Source organism: Cucurbita pepo, chromosome 18, assembly GCF_057944985.1.
Source record: "Cucurbita pepo subsp. pepo isolate OVF chromosome 18, ASM5794498v1, whole genome shotgun sequence".
In the NCBI taxonomy this organism is placed as follows: Eukaryota; Viridiplantae; Streptophyta; class Magnoliopsida; order Cucurbitales; family Cucurbitaceae; genus Cucurbita; species Cucurbita pepo.
Genome location: NC_141815.1, coordinates 6301722 through 6312178, shown reverse-complemented (window position 1 = coordinate 6312178; position 10457 = coordinate 6301722). Strand labels below are relative to the sequence as shown.

The 10457-nt window shown below is 34.5% G+C and overlaps 2 protein-coding genes across 3 annotated transcripts; one reads left to right on the top strand and one right to left on the bottom strand.

Moving 5' to 3' along the window:
* Positions 1–198: 198 nt before the first annotated feature.
* LOC111779905 (uncharacterized) lies at positions 199–2286 on the bottom strand. 2 transcript variants are annotated; one of them, XM_023660102.2, is made up of 6 exons: positions 2137–2286; positions 1707–1765; positions 1391–1624; positions 845–1115; positions 652–729; positions 199–501 (listed from the first exon to the last, which is right to left on the bottom strand). In XM_023660102.2, exons 3-6 carry the CDS (start codon positions 1618–1620, stop codon positions 451–453), a joined length of 630 nt encoding a protein of 209 aa, XP_023515870.1. In that variant the 5' UTR covers positions 1621–1624; positions 1707–1765; positions 2137–2286; the 3' UTR covers positions 199–450. The 2 variants fall into 2 exon arrangements, with proteins under 2 accessions (XP_023515870.1, XP_023515869.1); XM_023660101.2 differs by having other exon boundaries at positions 1948–2268.
* A 3187-nt stretch (positions 2287–5473) lies between these two features.
* On the top strand, positions 5474–5957 carry LOC147787313 (arabinogalactan protein 13-like). The gene has a single exon (XM_087119431.1). The coding sequence runs from the start codon at positions 5587–5589 to the stop codon at positions 5764–5766; it is 180 nt and encodes a 59-aa protein (XP_086975557.1). The 5' UTR covers positions 5474–5586; the 3' UTR covers positions 5767–5957.
* Positions 5958–10457: the final 4500 nt, after the last annotated feature.

Below are 10457 nucleotides of genomic sequence, written 5' to 3'. Positions count from 1 at the left end.
TCACTCACTTCTTATCCTCGTTGCCATCGTTTCCACTCATCGTCATGGCCCAAAAACACAAACTTCCACAAGCATTTCAAACATGAGACTAGTTTAGGAAAGAAGCAATGAAGTCAAGAGTGGTTAATACCAAAACCTATGCAGACAAACCATGGTTGTGATAAGAATATTAGTCTTAAGGAAGAAGCAACCAATGACTTGAAAAGCAATAAACACATAAAATTACAAAGATCAGAATCCAAAAAGTAATGATTTCTAGAATTAAATTTACTGAATTAGCCAATTACCTAACAAATAGCACTACAAGAAATTGGGTGACTTACAATAATATCATCTCAGTTCTGAAAAATGGGCTATCAATTCACCAAAATATGGCTATCAATTCACCAAAATATGGCTACCAAACAAGAGGTTATGTTATTCTATCCCATATGTCTCTATCTGTGTCTCTCATTCTGAGTCGCTATCCATACTTCTCATTGCCTTCAATCCTCTGGGTCTCTGCATCCCAATATCATATTCTCAGCTCAACTTGTTCTTATTAGAAATGAAAACAGAACAAAAGGGTATGGGATGGATGGATTGATTGATCATACTTTGTCCTCAACTTGTTCAGTGAATGTTTTGCATTAAGGAGTTGTATTTGTTTACCTTTTTTGAGGTCTTCTTTTCCCTAACCTCATACCTCTCTTGGCACAAGTCCGATAGCCACGAGCCCGGCATCACCAGCTGCATCCACGACACACAAGGATAAGGGAGTTAGCTAATATATTCAAAAGGATTCCTCGGTCTGACCCGGGATTGTGTTCTTTTTGTCGAGCATGATTGAATCTAGAACACTTACAACTAAGCTTTTTTGTAGTAACTTGGCTCTCTTCTTAGGCCTTTGAGGAAGTTTACACCCTTTCATAGCCATGAAATCTTCTTCCTTCTCTTTGCTAGATAGAGAAATGTAGAGCCTTGGCCACACAAACCCTTTTCGGTCGTTCCCTGTCGTGTGATCTATTGAGGCTTTTTCATCCACGCCCATCGAACCCCTCGTTGTGTAGTATCGATCTTCCTTCTCAGGTGATGTTACGGACGTTCTTTGATTGTTAGTTGGTGAAACAATGTTCCTGTCACCAAACATTACAAAATTAGCATCATTAGCCTACATGATTCTCTAAACATTGCTCAAGGATCTAACAACATACAACCAGGAGTCTCTAAAATCAAATTATTGCATTCAAATAGAAAGATTCATCATGAAATTCACTAAAAAGGGTGGAAAATCTTGCATTAAGATGTTCAAGAACTAACATATGATCTTGTTCTAAGCAGTCCAAACACACAAACTTGAGAGATTAAAGAACAGAGTAGAATTTACACGAACTTCTTCCTGGTTTCTTACTTGTTAAGGCGATGTGTTTGGTGCGCTGATGAAGGTTTCTCATTAGCTGCAAGAACACGGCGATCCCCTTTGGAAGAAACTTTCTTCTTCCCTAAACAATCAGATTTACTACTAATTCTTTGTGGTTCCTTAACCTTCATGTATCTCATCCTCTTCCTATTCCCCCACTGCAACACAAAATCTGTCTCACCAGATTTATTGCTTTTCTGAGCTATTTCTTCGTTTTCCATATCTCTGCAACAAAAACACATCCACCCATTTACTTTTTTCAACAAACAAACACTCCAAAATCAAACAAAACCCCATAGAAACAAACCTCAAGATCCAAGCCCAAAACTCAATAGATCACTAAACACGATTTCCCCCTAATAAACCCTGCGATCAATGGAATAAAAACCATTACCCTCCTGCAATTTCCACTACAAACACATGATTTACCAAACCAAGATGCAATAATCAAGTACACCAAGTTGAAAAGAAACAGCCATTACCAGATTCAGAGTTTCTTCCACAGAAATTTAAACAGAACAAAGAATTAGACAGGAAATTAAAATTACATTCGAAATCCATCAAAAAAGCTTCTCCAACGACACCATCAATCATCAACAGAGTTGCAATGGAAGAAGAAGCCCCAGTAGCCAAAGAATCGTGGAAATGGCGAAGAAATCTTCAAAGAACAAGAAGAGAAAAACGGCTAGAATGGAAGAAGAGGCGTTAAAGCTTCATGGGTTATACTTCGATTTTACCATTTCAATGGAAACAAAGAAGAAAAATCGGCGCTCTTGAGTTCAGTTGCAGAGGAGAAGCTCGTTCTGTTCTTTTTCTTCCTTTCTTTCTCTCTTTGTTTGCTTCTGTGTTTTTCAGTTTCACCCTATTTCTTCTATTCCCCCTTTTCTTTTTTGCACTTTTTTTTTTTTAAATAAAATTTGAAAATCAAATGGAAAATTGGGGAATCTTTCTGACCGTTCGATTTAATGGACGGTCAGATGGAGTTCGGGTCGACCCGGATTGAATTTACAGTGCACGTGACACCGGGGTTGATGAATTCAAATGAAATCTATTGAATTGAATTTGCTTACATTGCACTAATCAGAGGAGCTGCAATCTGCTGTGGCCATATGTACTGTTCTTTTTTGTCCTTTTTAATTTATGTTTGACACGTCATCATCTTAATCCTACTTTACTTTGATTGTTGCCACGTCATCCATTTTCCTTGGTAATGGTACCAATCTTATTTTGGGTTTTAAATATTTGGATTTATTCTTTTTTTTTTTTTTTTAATAAACTTTCTCGTTTCGAACCTCGTCTTTTTGTCAACATTATAATATCTAATGTAAATGTCAGATTCTAGTTATAGTCCGTGCTAGTCCCGGACTAGTATGACTCGACTTAGGCTGAGATGACTTATCCTAATTGATGGGTCGAGTCTTATGGTCAAGTTGACTTGTCTTAGCATAGGTGTCAGTAGCATTCTAGTATGACTCAGCTAATGGCTGAGATGACTTATCCTAGTCGATGGGTCTGGTCTCATGGTCGAGGTGAGTTATCTTAGCGTAGGTATCAGTAGCATACTAGTATGACTCGGCTAATGGCTGAGATGACTTATCCTAGTTGATGGGTCTGGTCTCATAGTCGAGGTGACTTGTCTTAGCATAGGTGTCGGTAGCATCATCAAGCTAACTTGTTCTAGTCAAGGAAGTCTATAAGAAATATTCTCAAAACATATATGCTGTTATGCCCAAAATACACTTCAATGCTTAAATTAGTGTTTAGATTGGAGTAGTTAGGATAGTATTGTATACCTCAGGAATCTGATAGATCTCAACTGTTATACTCTTTCCACGTTGCACCATTTATCAAGGTTGTAGCCCATGGTAGCGGGAAGTAAGAAGATGAGAGACATGTGCTTCAACTCGATTTGTACATAGATTAGTGGGGTCCTCTGTAATGTGCCCTTGAACCATCAGGATCTCAGTCGTGTGCATAACTGACGTGAATAGTTGGCCCTGAGCATCTAATCATACCTATATAACGCTCATATTAATGTTGTCTTGTCATAATATCTACTTACTAAATATAGGTTTTAGGTAACGTTTAGGTAACGTCTCTATTTTATTTTATTTTTCTTTTTAATTATTTGATAGAAAACTATTCTCTTAAATTCAATTTATTTCATTTCTTCAATAAAATCGTATTTATTTGGTAACTATTTTTTTTTTTTGTTTATAAAAACAATTTTAATAATATTTAGATCATTCTCATATTAAAAAAATTTATTGTCTAATATTTCCTATTAAGCTCTGAATTTTCATATTAATATATTTTTTTAAGTTCAACAATTAAAATTCCCCAAAAAAGTTCATACCAATGATTAGTATTCTTCACTTATAAACCCATGATCATTCCCTAAATTAGTCGATGTGGGACTTTCATCATTCAACACCTCCTGCTCGGAAAGTATTGAAATATTGTGGGATGAGTAGGCCCAATAAGGGCCCAATAAGGGATAAATGGCCCAATTAGTTCAATGGTCATTGCTTAGTGGGCTCAAATTAAGCCCAATAAGCCCAATCTTTCTTTGTGTCAAATTTTAGATATTTATATATATAAACAATGATTTCATAAATGTTTTAAGTAGATATGGACAATGCACCAACTCAAATATTATTGTTAAAATATCTATTTCAATCACTAACCAATTAATGTCTCATAAAACTTCCTCTTATTTAATTAATGTCTCATTTTTTCTCGACTAATTAATTATCAAAATAATATTCAACATTAACTCATTCTAAAACGTCATCTTTTAAGGATGTTCGTGGATTGAGTTAGGTTGGGTCGGGATATTGTTTCAACCCAAATAAAATTTAATTAAATGATGAATCAAACTCAATCTAATTGTCACAATCGCACGTTGATGACAGCGGACTTGCGATTGTGCATCACTCACTTCTCAACAGCAAGTGAGTTAAGCCTATTCGTTCTTGCATCGCCTACGGCCAAGCGACATATGCTCGAGCCTTTAGCCCCGATTCAAGAAGAAAGTTTTCGAAAACGAGGGCAGTGAGATTTCAAAAGAGAGTTTTGAAAGCAAGAATTGAGAAATCAAAATTGGTGTTATATGGGAATGTAAGCAAAATGTCAACAACAATAGCTAACTGCATATAACTATGATACGGGGAGAAGTTGAGCTAGTTTTTTAGGTTTTGAGTCATTTATTTAAATTTTTTATTTTTTTTAATAAAAGTAAATTATTTTTATTTCCAAACCTTTAATTAAAATTTTTGACAAAATTTTAATATATATTTTAAAAAATTACGTTAAAAAGATTATTTTTAAAAGTGGTTGAATAATTAATAATACAAAAATAATTATAAAATTAATAATTATATTTTAAAATTAACAATAAATTCAGATTTTTTCTATTAAACTCAACTTAGCTTCGGTCAAACTCATGAATCAACCAAATCTGTAAAATTTTCATTCATTTAAACTAGACCCAAATCAAATAAAGTCACAACCCAACTCGAATAGAGTTGAATTGATCGAATATTTCCAACCATTAGACTATTCATGGTCGTATAGTTATACATACATAGTGTTCCTACTTTCAGAAAATATCTCTAGATCTATCTTAGAGGAACGTTTTTTTTTTCCTAATGGTAAGAACATTACCGTTCAAGCAATAAAACAAAGACATGAACCTACAACAAATTACCGATACATTAGATCATCATTTTATCGAAACAAATCATCGAACAACTCAAAATTTAATATAATTAAGATGATAATGAGTATAATTTCACCAACTATAACTAATAATGATGAAAAGAATAAAGGGTTATCATCATTTAGCCTTAAAAAACCCTAAACCAAGCAAAATCAACAGCTCAACTCCTTGATTTGCCACCAAACTAAAATGCTCTAAAAAAAGCCCAAAAAAAAAAAAAAAAAAAAAAACAAAAAACAAAACAGTGGTGTCCCTTTAGACAGCTGTTTGGCACCAAATGAAACCACCCTGTAAAAACCTTAAATAAATAAATAAATATATAATTTTGGGCTATAAATAGGGATGAACCCACCATCATTGGCTTCATCCAAAGCAAGAGAAGGGCATTTGAAAGGTTGAAGAATAAAGATCAAAGCTTGAAGCTTTTTGGGTTGGATCTTCATCTTCATCTTCATCTTCATCATCAATGGAGGCCATGAAGTTTCAAGCTTTGATGTTGGCCATGGTGGTGGGAGCTATGGCGTTGTCATCCACCATTGTTGCAGCTCAAGAAGCTCCGGCACCAAGCCCTGCTTCGGATGCTTCTCTTTCTCTTCCCACTTTAATGGCTTCTCTTGCTCCTCTTGCTCTTGGATTCTTCCTCTAAATTCTTCCTCTCCTTTTTCATATATTGTGTTCTAAACCCATGTTGGAAGGAATTTTGTGACATGGGTTTGTGTTCTTTTAAGGATTTATTAGGGTTTGGGTTATTAATTGTGAGGAGATGATTGAATTTGTTTGGGTTTCATTTATGATGTATATTTTTCTATATTAATCTTATCTTATTCTTATTAATCATCTCTCATTTTCTCTTAGTTTCGTGTTTGGTTGGTTTGAATCATATTCAAATCTTTTCTTGATTCGTAAATCTAGAAATTCAATCGTTACTTCGACCTTTTTCGTGTAGCGACAAAGGAAAGAGAGTTACTTTCGTGTAGGAAAGAATAATTGCATTGTGTCTGGGCTGTGAGGGCTCTTAGCCACATTAGTTTAATGTGGTCATCAACATCTGACACTAAGATGTGGATCATCCAAGACACATTAGCATGACGTACTTCTCCCATTTGGACTCGAGTTTGAAACCAAATTCAAACTCGAAATTAAATTCAAACTCTTGATTCAGGGTTTGGGTTTGAAACCAAATTCAAACTCGAAATCAAATTCAAACTCTTAATTTAGGGTTCGAGTTTGAATTCAAACTCGAAACTAAGTTCAAACTCTTGATTCGGGGTTCGAGTTGAAACCAAATTCAAACCCTTGATTCAGGGTTCGGTTTTAAAAGTTGGAAGAACGTTAAATTGAAATGATTAAAATTTTAAGACAAAAGGAGGAATAGGATTTAAATTTATACTTTAGTAATTAAATTATTTTGAATATATAGAAATTTCAAAATATGAAAAGAATGGTTGAGACAAAATGAAGACACACCACATGGGGGGGTCAGTGAATGAGCTGTGTCCTTTGCAGGCAAAGCCTCCATAACATTACATTTCAAATTTGTATTTATTTCACGGTTTAAAACGTTCGAAAAAAAAAAATGTTAAATGATAAGACCTAATAATCCGACCCAACTCGATGTTCAACCTTTACCATCAAAAGGTGTTTATAAGACCTAATAATCTGACCCAACTCGATTTACGTCACTTATAAAAATTGTTCGAACTCAGGTTACAACCAAATCTTATTAGAATTGGGATTGATCGGGACACTTTTGAACAAAATAAACGTGATTCAACTCTCGAAATTAAAAAGAAAATGAAATGTAAGATCACAAGAAGAGTTGAAGTAGATAATATACATAAAAATGGCCACATTTTCTTAGGATATTTGTTGTGTGATATAGAAAAAATTCAGTATTAATTAATATATTTGAGAGCCAATAAGATGTTGCCATTTGGCATTTTGTTTCTCAAACAAAATATCTCTCTCGTTCATTAATGAAATTTGGAAGTTAAGAGAGGAAGAGAAAAAGGCATCACATGTTGATGCTTACTTGTGCACATGGGGCTTGGAAATTAATATCATGTCTAAATTATCGATATCACAAAACGTTAAAATGACTAACACGAATTTAAAAGTTGTATCCCGATACAGAAATTTATGATGACCCGTAATTATGTAGTTCATTGAATCAATACCCCCGGTAGAGAAACTTATGCTGACCCGTAATTATAGTTCATTAAATCAATACCCGATGTATACTGTAAAGTTGCTATGAACTTTCTTCTCGTGAAAGGGTAATCGATATCAATGCTTAAATTAATCCAAAGGGACTCTTCACTTTAAGATATATGCTAATCCTTACCCACCAAGGCTTAAGTATGAGAATGCTACCTATTCCATTGGTGAGTACCCTACCTTGCATGTGCTCATATGCCAAAAGAGTACCCATCAATATAACTAAGATAAAAGTATGTTCGGGTTAACGAATTATTCGAAACTATCTTGTATCGAGTCAGTCTTTACATTGTCCTTAATTTACGAACAACTGAATTATATGAAAATAACTGCATAGTGTTACGATCATGCTTGTTCAAGGCGTGTTGCTTGTGGGTGCATGTAGGATGTACTGGTCACGCTTGTCCAAGACGTGTTGTCCATGACTGCATGCTCGTTCCAAACCCTTTTTACTTGCTTTTATGTTAGATAGATCTTTACTATTCTTATTGTGTCAATACCGGCATGTATAGTCACCAAAATCATGAGCTAAAATACACTTAAAATATATTATAGGGGATGTGACTAGTTGTCAATATGCTCTTAGAGATGATATTGTTGCTTATTTGCTTTTAGCCGGGCATACAAGCAAGCAAAACAATTTTGAACGGGCATGCAACCAGTTTTGAACATTTATCTCAAACGTGATTCTAGGCTTGAACAGACACCAATATTGTATGCGCAGTCCAAATTTCACACGACTGACTTGTTCATTGGATTAGAACAGGTGCTGCACAATCCTGCTGCTGCAATCGTGCGATTGTGACACACAACACTAACAATGAACAATATATATGAATTCATTTCCGAAGTACATATTGCATAAATTAATTCCAAAAAGATGTTGTAGAAAAACAAATTCAATGTCACTTCATAGCATTCATTATGAATTACACAATCTATAGACATTCTTTTGGTCATAGGTGGAATACCTTTTATTAAATGTTACAACCAAGGATGTCACATGGGGCTGTGGTGCAGCTGGCCAGATAAAATTTCGATTCGATTCGGTTCGCATTGAGTTCTTTCAATCAAATATGTCCCACGTATCTATAAAATTGAAATACAGACCTAACTTGCCAACTCGAACCTAGCTCAATTGAGATTTCATTCTCACTTTCTAATGCCTACCAACCAAGTATGCTAGATGTCACAATTGCACTTTTGCAGTAGCCGTATAGCGATTATGCGGCGTTTGTTCTAATCTAACGAACAAGTTGACCGTATGAAATTCAGACTTCGTGGACAATATCAACGTATGCTCGAATCTTTAAACACGTTTGTGAGTATTGTTTTTGGAAACGTGAGTGAGAAAATATGTTGAAAGTAATTTTAAAGAAAGTAATGTTATAAGCTAAAAGCGAATAACCAACAACAACGACTTTGATAGCATATAACTCGGGTAGGAAGAGTTGACAACTAGTCACATATACCCTATAGTATATTTTGAGGTATTTTAGCCTTGACGAGTGTAGACATGATTTTGGTTACAAGTCATACACCCCCTGTATTTGACACAACAAGAAATAGTAAAGAACTATCTAACATGAAAGCAAGCAAAATGATTTCGAACGGACATGCAACCATGGACAACACGTCTTGGACAAGTATGACTCGGACATTTGACATTCGGCCATAGGTAACACGCCTTGAACAAGCATGACCATCCATTAGCGGCTTTGGTTTGGCAGGTTCCCTACCATAGGGTACCATCAATTTCACCCTCTCATGGGAGTTAATGTCGAGTTATTCTAGGACCAACACAGTCTTTCCACATCCTTGAAATGGAAGATGATATGATGATAGAACTGACGAACTTAAGAATGAGGAGTTCGAGTGGGTACTTGTTTTTAGTTATGTCCTTCCAAATTTCTCGAGGGTCCTTTGCACTTCTTCAGCTTGTTCTTACGACCATGTACATATTCCAACATTTGTTCATTTGACACTTTTTCTCAACATTCTTTATCGAGATTATAAGTCTTCCTTAGTTATCATTGCATTACCTGTTATCGCGATTATAATGAACTTTGTTCTTTCAAGGTTGTACATTAGAGGCTTCTCCTTTTCCTTCTTGTACAAGGTTTGTTGATCGTTCTTAGGGTTCAAGTCTTCTCCGTGAGGTCTTCCTTAATCCTTGTAGTCACTCTTGGCCTTGTAAGGACGACTCTCTCTTGATATAGACCCGTTTCTAGAAGTCTATAGCCTTAGTTCTATCCTGAGTCTTTAGGGTTACTACTTGTCCTCCGGGGTTTTGAGACCACCTTAAGTTTAACTTGTATACCCTAAAGTTAATTAAACACTTAAAATCTTTAGGCATACTTATCTTAAAGGTGTACATCCCTAATCGCTATAGAGCATCTCTCGAGTAGAGCCAAGAGTGATTTGTCACTTTTTCATATTTTTTTCATATTTTATTACTAAAAATGTAAACCTTTTTTAAAATTTCTTATCATTTTTTTTTTTTTTTTATCATATTCCCTTCTTCTTGAGCATCTTGAAATTTTCTGTGTCAAAAATTGGATAAATTTATTAAAATTAAAAAAAAAAAAAAAAAAGACATTTTTAGAAGTGTTTTTTTAGTCAAAAGACAAAATTAAAGATATTTTTGTTTGCAGAGCAGTGTAACGGTGTTCGTATAGGTTAAAGGATAGCGGTTCTATTCTACGTATTCGAACAATACCCCGTCCTCAACATGACAACCACTTTTTTTCATTTTCATAAATGTAAATTTAAACATGTGCACCCAATAAACATTTTCTTATTATTTGTATTATTTTTTGAATGAATACTCCTAGTTTTTTATTATTTGTATCATTTTCCTACCTTGTTTGGATTTGGATTTAAGTGATCACATAATTTAACATTTTAAAAACATATAAATCCAACTAAAAAAATATTTGTAATTGCTTATAAAATATTAAAATATGAGCGTTAAAAATGTTTGCAGAGGTGAGATTGATAAGTTTCTCAGCTACAATAATCCCACATTGATAGATTTAAAATTGCATTTAGTCTTCATAAACTACCCAGTGTCATAAGTAAATTGCCGAGCTTGGTGACAAAGTGGTTGAAAGTTGGCTT